Below are 19,538 nucleotides of genomic sequence, written 5' to 3'. Positions count from 1 at the left end.
TGCAGTGTCCTCATGCTGATGCATCCCCATAGGTTATGTAATCATTTATGTCTACTTTCTCCTTTCCTGATATGCATTTGTATGTCGTAATCATGTCTCCTCTTTTCCTTCTCTCTTGTAGTGTAGGTAGATTCAGTTTTTCTAGCCTTTCTTCGTAACTTAGATCCCTTAAGCATGGTACCCATCTAGTAGCGGCCCTTTGAACTTTTTCAATCTTATCTATGTGTTTTTTGATATGAGGACTCCAGACTACTGACGCATACTCCAGGGCTGGTTTGATGAATGATGTTATTATCTTTCTTAGCATGTCTTCATTCATATATGTGAATGCTATTCTCATATTTGCAAGCAGTGTATACATCTCACTGATGTGGTCAGCCGGAGATAGTCTGTTACTGATAATCACACCTAGGTCCTCCCCTTTTTCTGATGTGTGTAGAGTTTTACTTCCTAACTTATAATCCCAATCAGGTCTTTTTCCACTTTTACCTAACTTGATCACATGACACTTGTCTACACTGAATTTCATTTGCCATGTATATACTGCTCCATTCATGAAGTTTATTTAATTCTTCTTGTAGCTCTTTACAAGAGTCTGTATTAGTAATTCTCCTTTGTATTTCTGCATCATCAGCAAACATATTTAGATAGCTTTCATTTCCAGTGTTACTGTCTATATCATTTATATACACTAAAAACATAATTGGTGCCAGCACTGAGCCCTGTGGAACTCCGCTAGTCACTTCCCTCCATGATGAGTAATTTCCTCTTAGTACTGTTCTCATTTCTCTCTTTTGAGAAAATCTAGCATCCAACAATACAGTTTGCCTTGGATTCCTCCTTGATGGTACAGTTTCCATAAAAGTCTTTGGTGCAGTATTCTGTCAAATGTTTTCTTGAAATCTAAATACATACTGTCCACCCATCCTTCTCTTTTCTGTACTGTTTCTGTTACTCTATCATAGTAGCTCAATAAATTAGTAACACATGATTTTCCCTTTATGAAACCAAACTGTCTTTGTTATCATATTGTGTTCTTCTAGATGGTTTACCCAAACTTTTCTTATCAGCTTTTCTAATACCTTGCTTACAACACTGGTTAGTGATACTGGTCGGTAGTTGAGTGGATTTTGTCTATTCTCTTTCTTGAATATGGGAACAATGTTTGCTTTCTTTCAAATATCAGGTAGTTTACCTTGTCCCAAGGATTCCTTGAAAATTAAAAATAATGGTTTACTTAACTCCTTTGCACATTCATGTAGCACCCAACATGAAATTTCATCAGGACCATTTGCATTATCTTTGTCTAATTTACTTAACTCCTCCTGTATTTCTTTTTCTGATATTTGTATCTCTGGGAGTATGTGTGTGTATGCATGTTCCATACAATCCCTCTCAAAATTATTTTCTTCTGTAAAAACTGATTGGAAATTCTTATTTAGTGTTTAACAAATATCCTTCTCTTGTGTGTAGGTGATCCCCTCATCTGTAATGGATTGTAATTTATCTTTTACTTTGGTTTTGCTTCAGATGTAACTGTAAAACAGCTTCAGTTGATCACTACTTTTATTTACGATGTCCTTCTCAAACTGTTTTTGGGCTTCCCTCCTTATTCTTGTATAATCGTTTCTTGCCTGTTTATAGTTGTTATATGCCCTTTCACTATTGTGTCCTCTGTATCTATTCCACAACAAAGCCCTTTTTTCTTTTGATTTTTTACATTCTGTATTAAACCATTTCTTTATTTTCTTTTCAGCTTCTTTGTGCTGTGGGATGTACTTCTGGACTCCTCTTTCATAAAGTTCACAGAATTTTCTATATATAACATTTAAATCTTGTCCTCAAAGCTCTTTTTCCCAATCTATTTCGAAGATGTATTTCTTTAGGTCATGATAGTTGCCCTTTTGGTAGTTAAGGCTCTTTTTGTAACTTTCATAACTATTAACTATGTCATATGAAATCCTGAAGTTGTAACTTAATACTGCGTGGTCACTTTTGCCGAATGGAGGGTGATACGTTATATTGTCAATATCATTTTCTTACCTAGTAAATATAAGATCTAGAACTGATGGTACTGTATGTCAAGTCCTCTTTTTTCTGGTGCTTTCTTTTACATGCTGTGTTAGGAAAAACTCCTGCACAAGGTCCAGGAGCTTTAGTTCCCAACAGCTTTCCTGGCTTTACATATCTACAGTATTCCAGTTTATATTTGTATTGAAATCACCAGTTAGTATAATTCTTTCAGCTCTTCTCCATTCTATGTAGTAATGCTCTTATACTTTGAACTGTTTTCTCTGCCAGGTCTTCATATTCTCCTTTTTCCTAAATGTTTGATCTGGGCGGCATGTATAAATTTGCCACAACTACTTTCCCTTTAGACATACTAATCTCTACTGCGATCAATTCTACCTGTGATGGTACATCTAGTTCTATTTCTTTGACTTGCAGATTTTTCTTTGTTAACATTATAATTCCTCCTCCTTTTTTTAAGTTCCTATCTCATCTCCATATACTGTATTCCTCTAGGTTTAGTGTCAATCAATCAATCAATCATTTCCTGTGGCACCCTCGGGGATGCATAGGGCCTCGATGAACTCACACCACCACATCCTATCTTGTGCTAACTCCTCAAGATCTCCCCAACACTCATCTCCAGCTTCCCGTCTCATTGTCCTCACCCACGTCTCTTTTGGCCTTCCTCTACCTCTCCTACCAAGTGCCACCCACCCTGGTGTACCTCGTACTATTCCCTGTCTCCTATACACATGTCCTAGCCACTTCCATCGTGAGAACCTAACATATTCATCGACCGGCTGCACTCCTGTTATTTCTCTAATTCTACTATTTGGTATCCTTTCCCACCACTTAACTCCTAATATTCTTCTAAGTGCTTTGTTTTCAAACACCAAGAATTTATTTTCCATAGTCACTGTGCTGTACCAAGACTCGTGTCCATAAATTAAGATACTCCTAACCATTACCTTATAAAGTTTGATTTTTGTATGCACAGAAAAATTGTTATTATTCCAAATATTTTTAAGCATTCCCATTGCCTGATTAGCCTTCTTTAACCTTTCCTCGAATTCAAAGTTCAAAGAACCATCCTTGGCTAAATAAGTACCTAAATATTTAAACCTATCAACTTGCTTTACAACCATACCTCCAATTACACATTCCTGCGCATTTTCCATATTCATATTGATTATTTCAGTTTTTCCACAATTAATAACCAAACCCACCTTGCGACCTTCACTCACCAAACAGTCCAACACTCTCTGCATCTCTTCTGGCCCATCACAAATCAAAACTATATCATCTGCATAATCTAAATCCAAAAGTTTCCTGTTCTCTCCCCAAAGTATACCTGCACCGGTTTCTGTTCCAACACGTTTCATAATGTAATCAATGACCAATATAAACAGTAAAGGCGATAGAACACCACCTTGAATTACTCCGGACTTGACTTCAAACGAATCACTCAGACAACCATCAACCATCACTTTACAAAATGTGTCCTCATGCATGTTCATAATGACCCTCACAAACTCCTCTGGTATTCCATAATGTCTCATGATCTTCCCCATAGTCTCTCTCGAAACACTATCAAAAGCCTTTTCAAAATCAACAAAACAAAGACTTAACGGTACTCTCATTTCATTAACTTGCTGCATCAAATGCCTGACTATAAAGATCTGATCATTGCAACCACGTCCCTTTCTAAAACCAGCCTCTTCATCCCTCAGAATACCCTCAACCACCGGCTCCAACCTATTTACCAACACTCTACTGAAAACTTTCAAAGCTATCAGTGACAAAGAGATTCACCTCCAATTACCACATTCACTCAGGTCTCCCTTCTTCGGAACTTTAACAATTACACCATTCTTCCAAACTGATGGTAGTAACCCCGTCACCCATATCTTATTGAATAGCTTGGTCAAGATCATTATTAATCTATCCCCCTCCACTTTAAACATTTCCGGAAATAAACCATCCTCCCCTGGTGCCTTATTATTCTTTAACTGTTTTACTGCTTTCTCCACTTCTGCAAGCCTCAACTCTCCTGTTTCTATATTTAAATCTTCCTGAGCAGACGGTATATCCTCTTCTGGTGGTATTGGTCTATTAAGAACTGTCTCAAAATGCTCTTTCCATCTATTTTTAATATCTCCATCTTTGGTCAATAAATTTCCTTCCCTGTCTCTAACTGGTATTTCCTTGCGTTTACCTGCATTACCACTCAGTTCTCTAATCGATTCATATGCTATTCTTTGACTCTGTCCATTATTTTTGTTTATTAAGATTTCAGTCTCTGCAACCTTTTCATCCACACATCTTCTTTTATCTCTCCTAGCTAACCTTCTTACTTCTGAATTCAAACTCCAGTACGCAGCCCTTGCTAATTCAATCTCTCATTCACCAACGCATTGCATCTCACTCCTCAATTTAGCCTCACCTCTCTTTTTTATCATATCCCACGTTTCCTCTGATATCCATTTCTTTCTCCTGAATCTATGTCTCCTTCCAATCGTACATTCAGCAGTCTCATGCAAAACTTTGTTCACATCCTCCCACATCTCATCTACACTTCTCTCCCCCTCTTCCAAAGTTTCCAACACCAAAAACCTATTTCTGCATTCTAATCTGAATTCCTCCTTTTCTTCTCCTTCCCTTCTAAGCTTAACAATATCGTATCTACCAACACCAGATTTTTCCTTCTTCTGATTTTTAAGTTTAAACCTTATTTTTGCAATGCTGAGTTGATGGTCACTACCAATATCCGCTCCCCGTTTAACATGAACATCTAGCAGAGAACTTCTATGCCTCCTACTGATAGCAATGTGATCAATCTGATTTTTATATTTTCCACACGGAGACACCCAAGTTGTCTTGTGTATATTGCAATGCTGAAAGAGTGTGCCCCTGATGACTAAGTCATTTGCTAGACAGAAGCTTCCAAACCTCACTCCGTTTTCACTCATCCTACTACCAACTCCCATCTTACCCATACATGCCTCAAATCCCTCATTTGAACAGCCCATTACTGCATTAAAGTCTCCAACGAAGTTCAAAACATCATGTCTAGGTACCCTTCCTACTCCTTCTTGCAACTTTTCATAAAATGTGTCTTTCCTTTCATCGAGTGCATCATTAGTAGGTGCATAACACACTGATGTTGCCATGATTTGATTTAAACCGTGCGTATAACAATCGCTCATCTATAGGATCCTACTCACATAAAGCCTTATTTGCCTTACAACCCAGCAACAATCCTACTCCCTGATAATGCATTCCGTCCTGTCGGCCAGATATCAATAAACGTATACCATCCTCCAAATCCAACTTATCGACTCCAGTTAATCTAGTTTCTGTCAGAGCACAAATATCAAGTCCGTAATTTTGAAAAACCTTCACTAACTCATCGATTTTACTGTCATGATTTAGCGTTCTCACATTCCAGTTACCAATTTTAATTGTATTTTTTGCATTAACAAAGGAATTAGATTGTAATTGAGGCAACCGTGAGATTCTTAGCACCCCCTGCCCATTTAAGGGCTGCACGGGACTGGGGGCCATTATTGTTCTTTCAGAGTCCATCAAGGTTTCTTTGGCTAACTTCCTGAACACCTCACCATTGTATTGCAGTCGCAGTGGCAGCTAACTTGCCTGATTGCCCACACCCGAAAGACCCAGCTATGCTGTAGCCAGTCACGTGCCAGCATGCTTCCCAGCCATTTCACTCTCAAGGAGTTCCTCTGCCTGAGAAAGCAACCACCCCCCTGCTCCCGAGGGCTTTTGATCTGTGTAGGTAGAGGGCGATCACTCCCTCACTAGCCATATACAGTGTATATACAGTGTATAGGCTAGTGTATCGTTTGATATCCTTGGTGTTAATTTTGTTTCAGTTAGGCAAACAACACGTGGTTCCTTTTCTCTGATATAATCGTTCATCTCTAGTACCGTAAAGGGGGGCTACTTTGACTGGCGGGGTAAATTTGACTTTTTGGGGGAAATTTTATAAACAACACCATAACTCCCTTATTTAAAATTTTTCGGAAAACTGTCTTCTACAGTAAATGAAAGCAAAGTAAACTGTGCATAACGTGAGACACTTTAGCTTGGGATTCATGCATTAATAATCGAATGCTGAAGTGAAAAGTATGTTTTAAAAAATACTGCATTGTTTTAGGTTTTCAAAATCATACCCTTCATTTTTTAAGTAATAAAGCTAGGAACTTCTGGTTTGGTCAGATTACACTTAAAAACTTATATTTTAAGGAAATTTACTAAAAAAAATGTATAACCTTATTAGTTGGCTCACATTAAGGGTTGAAAATGAAGGGGGCAACTTTGACCAGGTTAGCAGGAATATGCATAGGGTGACTTTGATCAGGTTTTCTGGCCAAATATTTTCTTTTTTGCCTGATTATATATACATATTTTTTCATGTTTTGCTTTTTTTTTTTGCCTTGTATTAGACTTTTTTATGTTTCTGGTTAGCAGAAGTATGCATGCGGTGTTTTGACAAGGTTTTCTGGCCTAATGTTTCCCCTTTTGCCTGATTACTGTATATTTTTTTTTGCAGGTTTTGCTTTTTTGGCTTACATTAGACATGTTCTGTTTCAGATACAGGTAACTGATCTGTAAAGTGGAAGCAATGCCGCGTACACATAAACGGGCAAGAGGCACTCGGCACTATTCTGACTACAAGGATGATGTTGTTGATACTGCTGTAAAGAAGGTGCAAAACAATGAAATGAGTATTACCAAAGCTGCCAAACATTTTGGAATTGCAAAAGGGACACTAATGAACAGAATTCATGGCAAACATTAAAAAAAAGTTGGTGCTCCAACTGTACTAAGCAGTGAAGAAGAAAATCTTATTGTGCAAATAATCTTACAGTGCAGTGACTATGGCTTCCCATTAAAATCTATGGATTTAAGACTGATTGTTAACCCCTACACCACGGGCTTGTTTACCAATGACTTGTGTCCCGCAGGGTTATTTGGGCTCCGACAGACTCTCAAAAAATATTTGCCAAAAATCAGTTATTAGTCCTAGAATAATAAAATTACATATGCTTATGGCACATACCTTCAGCTTTCTCCTGGAATGATTGTTCAGCCTTCGTCGGTTACCGTAGGACTTGTGGAGACCTCTGAAGTAGGGTAACGAAGTCTCCACTTTACACTTCCCGACAACCCGTAATATGATTACCACAGCCAGATACAAACACTATAAACACTATTCTACAATTTTCAAGTAGTTTGGGATCCATACTAAAAAAAAAAAAACACTGTGAAAGCAATGGAAATTACGAACGCGTCTAATCGTCGCACTTGCGCTAGTTCGCTCTAGGCACTCTGTCATTTATTATTCATAAAACCCCTCACACTTTATATTTCTATTACTATATAACACTTATATATATCTCTATCTATCTATTGCCAGACGCCTCAATCCCGTTTGGGGTGGCCACAAACAAATCGCCTCCAAGTCGCCCTGTCCCCCGCCATTTCACTGCCCTGCTCCCAACTCACACCCCCCTCTCTCATATACCTCTCCACCCCATCCCTCCATCTCATCCTCGGCCTCCCCCTCCCTCTTCCCCCCTCCACCTCACTCACATACACTCTCTTCGTCAGTCTTTCGCCCTCCATCCTCTCCACATGGCCAAACCACCTCAGTGTGTTCCTCATAACACTTCCTATCACATCCACATCCACACCACAACGCTCCTTTATATCCTCATTCGTCAGCCTGTCTCTCCACGTGACTCCACAGGCTCCTCTTAAATAACTCATTTCCACTGCTCTCACTCTTGACTTGTGTCCTTCCAACAATGTCCAAGCTTCACTTCCGTACGTTAGAGTTGGTATCACAATACTGTCAAGTAGTAACTTTTTCACTTCCATGCTCACTTCCCTGTTTCTTATCACTGCTTTCAAGGAACCAGCAACCTTTCTTCCCTGCTGTACCCTTTCAAGCACTTCACCCTCCAAACCTCCATCCTTACTCATCACACTACCCAAATAAGTTTCCTTCAGTAGTATTAGTTTATTGTCACTGTAGGGATTCAATTTCTTTCGGTAAAATACGTAGCATTCACTTTCTCGTCCTGTATACTAGCATTGAGAGTGAATGTCACTTTCATCTTCACTCTCATAACTCATAGCATTCAGACATGCTAGAGTGAAACTTTCACTTTCATTACTCCTAGGGTATATACTCGTATTCTTATAATACTACTCATTTACATTTCTATTTACGTTCTCTATTTTATTTACGTTATTTACATTTCTATTTTATTTACACTGTGTTATGCACTGTCACTTGAAGTAACTTATAAGACTATTTTCCATTGTTCACATATATTTACATTCATTACTTTCACTTGCTGTTTACACATTATTTATAATTCCACTTGCACTGTTTTACTCAATAGAAAGATCGTAGTCACTCTTTTATCAATTGTTAGCCCTTTACCTCTTTCCACACGAGGTTTAGTAGGAGGTAAAGGTCACAGGGCCCTTTGCATGGGGCTGAAAAAGTCCTTGAAGTCAGCAAGAAGAAACAGACGTACCTCTACTTCGGAAGATGAGAGTAAACTGATAACAGAGGGCCGGGGTAGAGGCCTACTTAGGGGATATTCAGTGCTACCAATGTTAGCTCTTGAAACAGCTATGTCTAGCACTCAAATGATTGGCAGGAAATCTAGACAATACATTATAAATTAGGTAGTTCCAGGTGAATGTAAATATCACTTAGACTTCTCCCTTCCCTCCTTACATGTATATTTATTACGAAAATAGATTATATGGCATATTTCAAGGGGAAAAAAACAGCGAAAATTAGCGAACGAGTGCACGTGAGGTGTTGTCAGGTGATAATTAGCCAATTCCAGGTGTATGGCACTCTCATTTACCTTATTTCTTTCTTGTATATATTATTTGGTATAAGAATAGGACATAGGGCTTATTTCAATGGATGAAATTAGTGAAAAATTCCAGGGAAGATTTACTTAGTGTAGCACGGCCGGGCAGGCGAGAGGATAGGGTAATGGAGGGGGGGTAGGGAGGGGAGTCAAGAACGGGGAGAAATGGCTAAATTGTCAACAATGGATGGGAGTACAGATGAGATTAGGAGTGCTGACTAGTGTTGCACATTGGCAGTACTGATAGATGATACAAGCCCCCACTTGGAAGCCCAGGTGAATTCAAAATAACACAGAATCACAAAAGCGACGCCCCGCGGTATGATCCCTTGTTCCGAAGCGTCACGAAAGTGACGCCCCGCGGTTAAGGGGTTAAAAGCTATTTGGATTCAATTGGACGAACAGTCCCCATATTTTCAATGAACCTTCCAGGGCCAGATTGGTGTAACAGCTTTATTAAAAGGCACAAAGAAATTTCAAAAAGGCTATCAAATGACCTCAAACGAAGCCGAGCAGCAGTCAGCCAAGAGATACTCGTTGAGTATCACAACAATTTGGCTAGAGAAATTGAGGGGATCCCTCCATCAAACATGTTCAATTACGACGAAACAAATCTGGCTGATAGAACTGCTCCAGAGAAGTTTTTATTCCGAAGGGGCACAAAATACCCCGACAGGATACTCAATATGACCAGGAGTTGTGTTACACTAATGATGTGTGGCTTGGCTGATGGCACCCTCCTGCCATCATTTATAATCTACAAAAGTGATAACACGTACACATCATGGACCCTAGGAGGTCCACGTGGGGCTCCATGCTGTACAAATAGGTGTTGTAAAGCAGGGACCCATTTCCATAACACTACAAGTGGGTGGATTGACTTGCAAGCTTTTGAAAAGTGGTTCCAGGAACTTTTACTGCCACACCTAAAACTGCTGCCAGGGACCAAGGTTGTTATTGGGGACAACCTAAGCTCCCACTTCTCTGCAACAGTTCTTCCGCTAGCTGAAGAGAATAATACAAAATTTATCTGCTTGCCCCCAAATTCCACAGACAAGACTCAACCACTGGATGTTGCCTTCTTCAGGCCTATGGAGCAGGCATGGAAAAACATCTTATTGGACTTTAAGGCAAAGTACCCATCATCCAGCATTGTTGACAAGAGGTACTTCCCTCAGATGGTTACAAAGCTACTTAAACATCCTACATTTGAGCCCAAAATAGGCAGCAATTTGAGGAGCGGTTTTAAGGCAACAGGGATTTACCCACTAAATGTTAATCAACTGCTGAAAAGGCTCCAGACTGCTCCTAATACTGGTACCGGTACACCTGATGCCAATATTTCAAGTCTCGGCTCCCAACCACCTGCAACCTCAGCAACACCATCACCAGCCTCATCAAATGCATCGCCAGGCAAGCTGACGAAGGCATTTGGCAAGTTTCTCCAAGAAGCAAGGTTTGGAGGCATTGGTTCTGGTGGTAGAGGAAGACCAAAGAGAGGACGGGGTGCAAAAGTCATACCAAGCCGTCCGATAACAACAATGACCTTTGTAGATGAACAGATTCCAAGCACCAGTGGGGACAAGCCTCCAAGTCGCGCAAAGAGGCGCATCGTTCAAGAGACAAACCCCTCATCGGATCCAAGTTCTGCTGATGAAGACGACCCAGTTTGCTTTGACTCCTCACGACAGAGCTTTCCCAGTCTGTTGACCTACACGATGGAGAGTCCTGTAAAGCAGGCAAAATGGGGCCCCAAGGAACTGAAAGTGCATGACTTTGTGATTGTCAAGGTTTACACACAAAATAAATAGCAACGGTTCAAGAAGTACCAGGCCCAAGTTGAAAAGATAGAGAGTGAAGTATTTGTGTGTTTTTACAAGCCAACCAGCGAAAACCGAACAACTTTTACACTGAACTCTGGTGATACATCATACATCCTCCACGAAGACATTGTTGAGACTGTGCGACAGAAATACTCTATAAACCTCAGGGAGCAGTATGTGTTTTCTACTGCTCTAGATGTGTCATTCTAAATAGTGCACCATAGTGCATAAGTATTTCTAAAAAAGAAAGGAAAATGTTTAAGTTTACTTTTCAATACCTACCAGTACCATAGGGTATAAAGCTAAGTTTTTCTGAAAACAAATTCTAAAGTTTTATTTTCAATACCGGTATCAATAAACTAAATATTTCTGAAAAAAATAAATAAATAAATAAAATAAAAGTTTAATTTTCAATACCTATACACTATAAGGAAAAGGAAGGATGGCAATCTTTGACCAACGGGGTCAAGGATGTCCCAAGAGGCGGGAGTTCTTTGACAACCCATGTGTTTATTGATAACTTGCAAATAAGAAGAGGTAGAGGTAGAGGAACTTTGGGGGATGAAGTACGTGAAAGGGTACAGCAGGGAAGAAAGGTTGTTGGTACACTGAAAGCAGTGATGAGAAATAGGGAGTTGAGTATGGAAGTTAAGAAGTCACTGCATGATGGTATTGTGATCCCTACCCTGACGTATGGAAGCGAGGCGTGGACCTTGCAAGAGGGGAACAAGTCAAGAGTGAGAGCAGTGGAAATGAGTTACTTGAGAGGAGCATGTGAAGTGACGTGGAGGGACAGGTTGACGAATGAAGAAGTGAAGGAACGTTGTGGGGTAGATGTGGATGTGGTTGAAAAGATTAGGAGAAATACACTGAGGTGGTTTGGACATGTGGAGAGAATGGAGAATGAAAGACTGACTAAGAGGGTGTATGTAGGTGAGGTGGAGGGAGGGAGAGGGAGGGGTAGACCGAGGATGAGGTGGAGGGATGGAGTTGAGAGGTATATGAGGGAGGGGGGGGTGAGTTGGGGGGAGGGTAGTCAAATGGTGGGTGACAGAGTGACTTGGAGGCGTTTTGTCTGCGGCCACCCTTTGCGGGATTAGGGCGTCGGGCTATAGATAGATAGATAGAGATAGAGGATTCCAATTGCTGGTGAGTAAATGTAGAAACTGAGAGCTATTATATGCATGCTTAATATTAGATCTAATTTAGCTAGCTTTAACATGGCTCTTAAAAGAAGTTTAAAACTGGTCAAAGTATTTAGATACCATTCCATCTACATTTGAGTACAACTTAACCCCTTAACTGCGGGGCGTCACGAAATCACTTTCGTGACGCTTGGGAGCAAGGGATCATACCACGGGGCGTCGCTTTTGTGATTCTGTGTTATTTTGAATTCACCCGGGCTTCCAAGTGGGGGCTTGTATCATCTATCAGTACTGCCAATGCCCAACACTAGTCAGCACTCCTAATCTCATCTGTACTCTCATCCATTGTTGACAATTTAGCCATTTCTCCCCGTTCTTGACTCCCCTCCCTACCCCCCCTCCATTACCCTATCCTCTCGCCTGCCCGGCCGTGCTACACTAAGTAAATCTTCCCTGGAATTTTTCACTAATTTCATCCATTGAAATAAGCCCTATGTCCTATTCTTATACCAAATAATATATACAAGAAAGAAATAAGGTAAATGAGAGTGCCATACACCTGGAATTGGCTAATTATCACCTGACAACACCTCACGTGCACTCGTTCGCTAATTTTCGCTGTTTTTTTCCCCTTGAAATATGCCATATAATCTATTTTCGTAATAAATATACATGTAAGGAGGGAAGGGAGAAGTCTAAGTGATATTTACATTCACCTGGAACTACCTAATTTATAATGTATTGTCTAGATTTCCTGCCAATCATTTGTGCTATACATAGCTGTTTCAAGAGCTAACATTGGTAGCACTGAATATCCCCTAAGTAGGCCTCTACCCCGACCCTCCGTTATCAGTTTACTCTCATCTTCCGAAGTAGAGGTACGTCTGTTTCTTCTTGCTGACTTCAAGGACTTTTTCACCCCCATGCAAAGGGCCCTGTGACCTTTACCCCCTACTAAACCTCGTGTGGAAAGAGGTAAAGGGCTAACAACTGATAAAAGAGTGACTACGATCTTTCTATTGAGTAAAACAGTGCAAGTGGAATTGTAAATAATGTGTAAACAGCAAGTGAAAGTAATGAATGTAAATATATGTGAACAATGGAAAATAGTTTTATAAGTTACTTCAAGTGACAGTGCATAACACAGTGTAAATAAAATAGAAATGTAAATAACGTAAATAAAATAGAGAACGTAAATAGAAATGTAAATGAGTAGTATTATAAGAATACGAGTATATACCCTAGGAGTAATGAAAGTGAAAGTTTCACTCTAGCATGTCTGAATACTATGAGTTATGAGAGTGAAGATGAAAGTGACATTCACTCTCAATGCTAGTATACAGGACGAGAAAGTGAATGCTACGTCTTTTACTGAAAGAAATTGAATCCCTACAGTGACAATAAACTACTACTACTGAAGGAAACTTATGGATAAAGACTGTAGATATATATAAGTGTTATATAGTAATAGAAATATAAAGTGTGAGGGGTTTTATGAATAATAAATGACAGAGTACCAAGAGCGAACTAGTGCCAGTGCGACGGTCAGACGCGCTCGTAATTTTCATTGCTTTCACAGTGGGTTTTTTTTTTGAGTATGGATCCCAAACTACTTGAAAATCATAGAGTAGTATTTATAGTGTTAATATCTGGCTGTGGTAATCATATTACGGGTTGTCGGGAAGTGTAAAGTGGAGACTTCGTTACCCAACTTCAGAGGTCTCCACAAGTCCTACGGTAACTGATGAAGGCTCAACAAACATTCCAGGAGAAAGCTGAAGGTATGTGCCATAAGCATATGTAATTTTAATATTCTAGGACTAATAACTGATTTTTGGCAAATATTTTTTGAGAGTCTGTCGGAGCCCGAATAACCCCGCGGCACACGCAAAACATCGGTAAACATGCCCGCGGTGTAGGGGTTAATCATCTTGTTTACATACTTGTCATGACTTGGGCCTACTACCTTTCTCCTTTTTATTCCCTCCTGTTTATGTACCACTTTCGAACCTGCAGCCCAATTACTTTGTAAAAAAATGTGTTCTTCTCTTCCCCTGATCTTCCTCATTCTTTGTTTTTGCCTCCTCCTTCTGTTTTAGTAATCCGAGTTCCTCCTGAGTCAGGCATCTCTTTATCTATACATTTTTGAAGTCCTCTTTTTCCATAAGTTTGTTTGCATTTTTCAGTATTTCCTCCACAGTGTTTACACTCTGGAAGGTTACCTTCAGGGGCATTGATTTAGTTCTTTCATATTTCCCTAGCCTTTTGTGTTCCTCTGTGTCTTTATGACAGATTTCCTCCGATACTTCCTTCAATATGTTCATTACATTTGCCATCTCGAAATCTTGTTTTTTATTTCTTCCTCCTCTACACCAGTGATTGCTATAGATTTGTTCATGTCTGCTGAATCTTTGACCAATTTTGGGGTAAATTTTTTCTAATTAATTTTGACCTTCATTTTTGGTGGAAAATCCCCTTTTTGGAATTTTGAGTAAGAATTTCAAAAGTAGGTTTATCCCCCAAAATCAAGATGAAAATTAATTTCAGACACACTATTTTGCATTAATAACCTAACCTGACTCAACCTAACCTAACCTAAGGCCTGACATAGACCGAGTGCACATGCCTGCACCAGCCAATATGGCGCGACATTCATCTGCTACTGAGCGGCAGCCTAACCTAAGCCACTATATGACTAACCCAACAAAATTCGCTCCCCCAACACACACTAGGCTTAAAAGGTAAGTCTTAGTTAGAATAGTTCAGGGACGTAATATAATGAAAATCGGTAATGTTGGTTACTTCTAAAGTTATACCAATTTTGGTTTTGGATTATTTTCTTCACTTCCTTTTTAATGCTCTTTTCTTCAACTCTTGTTTCTAAGTCTTTCCTTACTTTCACCATTTCAGCATATGTGGTTTCCACATCATTTTTGTAGCTTTGCATTGCTTCTTTTACCTGGGTTATCTTCTCAATATCACTGCTATGATCTATCAGAGTGCTTGCTTGCCTTATTGTCTCTATACCATTTCTGAACTCTTCCATAATACTCTCATGGTTGACAACTGTGCTTGCCATTTCACTAATCTTCCTTCTAAGTGTACCCACCTCAACTGATAATTCATCTGTTGTGTCTTTCTTATTAATCTCCTTTACTAAATTTCCATTTTCTTCCTTCTGCATGTGCAACTGTTTTTTAATTTCATCTATTTCACTCTGAAAAGCCTTCTCTAGTCTGCGCACTCGTTCTACCAATTTATTATGCGTCTCCATTTCCACAAGTTCCTGGTAGAAATCATTATCCTGCTTTCTACCTTTGTCCCTTTTCTTAACTCCTTCCAATGGTGATTTGCTAAAGATGGTGGGCATCTTCTAGTACTAACAGAAAGCTTCTACTTACAGTTTTGCATTCTTCTCCGTCGGAGACAAAACAGTCAACACTGAATAACCTGATTTGGTTGTTCGGCCTGCTGAGTCTGCTGCCTACTCGTTGTACTGTATCGTGTCGTTGGAACAACACAATACAAAGAAGTACGGTAGTGTGTGTGTAATTCACCGGGTCAGTCAGGATCACTTGATGGTCGTGATCGTCAGCTTATACCCTCCCGGAAGGGAGCTGAGAGCTCATGTAGTCCGATCTAAGGGCAAGGCTGTGACCTTCACACACGCACACACCCGTCCCTTTGCTCGAGGGGGACAGTAACCACGCACTTCGTCAGTGAAACTTTTCGCAACCTGAGCGAGGCGCGAACTCCCGTCGACCGGTTGGCAAGCGAGAACGTTACCACTGCACCAGCGAGCGGTGTGTGTGTGTGTGTGTGTGTGTGTGTGTGTGTGTGTGTGTGTGTGTGTGTGTTTGAGAGGCGAGAGATACATACCTACATATACATACATACATGCATACATACACATAATACAATAGACATACATACACACATAGATACCATCACACATACACAAACACATACCATACTACACAATCATACATATATACATACATACATATACATACCTATATATGTACATAAAATCGACACTAATACATAGAGAGAGAGAGAGAGAGAGAGAGAGAGAGAATCCAGGTGAGTGAAACGCTGGTGGAAGTGAAGTGAGATAAGCCACACAGGTAAACATCCTCTGACAGGTGAGGAGGAGGAGGAGGAGGAGGAGAAGTGAACCAGAGAAGGAGGGAGGAGGAGCGGGGAAAGAAAAAAGAAGTAAGGGGAAGAAATAAAGAAAATTAAATTCATAAAATTACTCACATGTGCCCAGGCTCTTGGTTCGTATGCGCAGTTGCTTTTTGACAGGCTTTAGGGGATCCAGCCATCTCTGTACGGAAGAAGATGTTAAGAATATATATCAATGTGGATTGGTATTTTTTTTCCTTTTAACAATTACTGATACATACACATACAAGGAAAACAGACCAATTGGAAAAAAAATATATATGCATCTGACTGGGTAGGGAAGGGAAGGGAAGGGAAGGGAAGGGTAAGGAAAGGTAGGGTAAAGATGTAAAAAAAAAATGAAAGTCCTGGGGAGAAAGAGAGAGAGAGAGAGAGAGTCGGAGTTATGAAGGGTACAAGCTAGCAAGGGTGAGGTTAGAATAGGTGAGTGCAGTACTGTGTTAAAGGTGACCCCACAGTTGATTGCGTAGGTAGGTAGGTAGGCAGGTAGGTAGGTAGGTTGGTTGGTTGGTTGGTTGGTTAGTTGGCTGGTAGGTAGGTAGGTAGGTACGGTAGTTGGCTGGATGGCAGGTAGGGGGTAGGCAGGTTGGTTGGTTGCTTGGTTGGTATGTAGGTAGGTATGTAAGTAGGTAGGTAGGTAGGATGGTATATTCTCCAAATTCTTCAAATACTGTACCATTCAGCAAAACAGAAAAAAATGTACATCCACCTCCCCAGGCCTCTATGTCTGTGTGGTCTGTGTATCAAGGCGGCACTACAGCTCTATGTAACACTGTATATCTGTATTTAACGGTCTCTCTATATAACTCTATGTAACAATGATGCTCTGTGTAACTCTACGTCGCTCTGTGTAACTCTACGTCGCTCTGTGTAACTCTACGTCGCTCTGTGTAACTCCGTGTCGCTCTGTGTAACTCTACGTCGCTCTGTGTAACTCTACGTCGCTCTGTGTAACTCCGTGTCGCTCTGTGTAACTCTACGTCGCTCTGTGTAACTCTACGTCGCTCTGTGTAACTCCGTGTCGCTCTGTGTAACTCTACGTCGCTCTGTGTAACTCTACGTCGCTCTGTGTAACTCTACGTCGCTCTGTGTAACTCTACGTCGCTCTGTGTAACTCTACGTCGCTCTGTGTAACTCCGTGTCGCTCTGTGTAACTCTACGTCGCTTAAAATACCTCTATGTAACTCTCTACCACATTGCCTCCCGATTCAATAAAGCTTTATCTTGCGGTCCCTCTTTATTGCTTTCTTTAATCTCTCTCTCTCTCTCTCTCCCTCTCTCTCTCCACTTCTGTCTCTTTTTTTTTTCTTCCCTCCTCCTTCTCTTCCTCTTTCTTCTCTCCTATTCTTCCCTTTCCTTCTCTTCCCTCCCTCTCCTACTCTCCCTTTCCCCTCTCCTCTCTGTCTCCCTTCCCTCCTCTTCCTTTCTTCTCATCCCTTCCCTTCCTACTCCCTTCCTCCTCTTAATCTCCCTCCCTCCTTTACTTCCTCCCTTTTCTCTTAATCTCTCTCCCTCCTTCCCTCCCTCCTCCCTTTCCTTCCTTCCTTCCCTCCTACTCCTCTTCCTTCTCTTGATCTCCCTCCCTTCCTTCCTCCCTTTCCTCCTCTTCTTTCCACCCTTCCCTCCTATTCCTCTTCCTCCTTTTAATCCCTCTCCCTCCCTTCCTCCCTCCCTTTCCTCCTCTTAATCTCCATCCCTCTCTCCCTCCTCCCCAGTCTCTTCTTAACCTCCCTCCCTTCCCTCCTACTCCTTTTCCTCCTCTAAATCTCCCTCCCTTCCTTCCTTCCTTCCTTCCCTTCTACTCTCTTTCCTCTTTTAATATCCCTCCCTCCCTTCCTTCCCTCCTACTTCTCTAAATCTCCCTCCCTTCCTTCCTTCCTTCCTTCCCTTCTACTCTCTTTCCTCTTTTAATATCCCTCCCTCCCTTCCTTCCCTCCTACTTCTCTAAATCTCCCTCCCTTCCTTCCTCCCTCCCTTCCCTCCTACTTCTAATTTTCCTCCCTTTTTTCGTCCCTCCCGTACCGGTACCTCCTACTCCCCTTCCTCCCTTAATCTCCCTTCCTCCCTTCCATCCTCCATTCCCTTCTACTCCCTTTTCTCTTCTAATTTCACTCCCTTCTTTCTTTCCTTCTTCCCTCCTACTCCCCTTCCTCCCTTAATCTCCCTCCCTCCCACACCCTTTCCTCTTCTAATTTTCCTCCCCTCCCTCCTCTTAATCTCCCGCCTCCCTTCCTCTCCCTCCCAGAACATCTCACGTTTCAGCATTTAAAAAAATAATAATAATAATTCTCTATCGTTTTTATCATAGTCTTCCCTTTCCTTCCTCGTCTTTACAACTTCATTTTCTTCCGGTGTCCTGTTTCAATAATAATAATAATAATAATAATAATAATAGTAATAATAATAATAGTAATAATAATGATAATAATAATAATAATGATAATAATAATAATTTATGTGCATTATTAAAAGAAAATCAGAAAATGCGAGACAATGGGAAGAAAAGAGAGAGAGAGAGAGAGAGAGAGAGAGAGAATTTATCTGAAGTGTCTCTCTCTCTTTTCTCATTTTCTTGAACTCTCCTCCTCTACCTCCCTCTCTTGCGCGGCCCTCTCTCTCTCATTCTCCCTCTCTCTTTTCCTCCCACCTCTCTCTTTCCCTTCTCACTCTACATCTTTTTCTCTCTCTTGCGCCCTTATTTTCTTCTCTCTCTCTCTCTCTCTCTCTCTCTCTCACTAACGACATCCTGGGTGGGGTTAAAATCATTGAGACGAATAATTTCCCTTGGTCGTCTCTCTCTCTCTCTCTCTCTCTTCCATATTTTCTTCCTCTTCACTCTATTCTCTACCTTCACCTCATCCCTTCCTTCTTCTCCTCTTTCCTCTCTTTTCTCTCTAATCTACTCTCTTTCCTCTTTTCCTTCCTTCTCTTTTTTCTTTCCTTTACGTCATTACTTCTTTATATTCAATTTACTATCGCCTTTCCTTTGCTCTCCTTCCTTCCTTCTTTTTTTCTACTTTCCTTCCTCCTTTCCTTCTCTACCTGCCTCTTTTCCTCTCCATTCCTTCATCCTCTCCCCATCTTTCCTTTTCCTTCCTTCCTTCTTTTTTCCTACTTTCCTTCTTCCCTTCCTTCTCTACCTGCCTCCTTTCCTTTCCACCCTTCATCCTCTCCCTATCTTTCCTCTTCCTTCCTTCCTTCCTTCAATTCCTTCCTTCCTTCAGTCTGTCTTGGATTCTTCCTTCTTTTTTCATTCCATCCTCTTCCTTCTACTTCACTTCCTTACTTTCTCTCCCTCCCTCCATTCTTTCTTTCTTTCCTCCCTCCCTCCCACTCTTTTTCCTTCCTTCCTTCCTTGCTTGCTTGCTTTCTTTCTTTCTTTCTTTCTTCCTTCCTTACTTACTTACTTTCTCTACTTCCATTCTTTCTTTCTTTCTTTCCTCCCT

General features: G+C 40.7%; 2 protein-coding genes across 2 annotated transcripts in view; one reads left to right on the top strand and one right to left on the bottom strand.

Moving 5' to 3' along the window:
• Ptpmeg (protein tyrosine phosphatase Meg) overlaps positions 1-19,538 on the bottom strand; it is a 422,625-nt gene that overhangs the window by 326,847 nt on the left and 76,240 nt on the right. The window contains exon 4 of the mRNA XM_080283952.1: positions 16,168-16,234. Within this exon, the coding sequence (XP_080140078.1) occupies positions 16,168-16,234 (67 nt within the window). The remainder of the gene's footprint in view (positions 1-16,167; positions 16,235-19,538) is intronic.
• Positions 9,623-10,747, top strand: LOC145414392 (uncharacterized). Its single transcript, XM_080283931.1, has one exon. It carries the CDS (start codon positions 9,623-9,625, stop codon positions 10,745-10,747), a length of 1,125 nt encoding a protein of 374 aa, XP_080140057.1.

This window comes from Coenobita brevimanus, chromosome 99, assembly GCF_032717465.1.
Source record: "Coenobita brevimanus isolate Jiangsu-jjx chromosome 99, ASM3271746v2, whole genome shotgun sequence".
Taxonomy (NCBI): Eukaryota; Metazoa; Arthropoda; class Malacostraca; order Decapoda; family Coenobitidae; genus Coenobita; species Coenobita brevimanus.
This window is presented reverse-complemented; position numbering and strand designations above follow the sequence as displayed.

Coding starts and splice junctions, on each gene's coding strand:
- LOC145414392 (XM_080283931.1), top strand. CDS start 9,623: ATGACCAGGAGTTGTGTTACACTAATGATGTGTGGCTTGGCTGATGGC.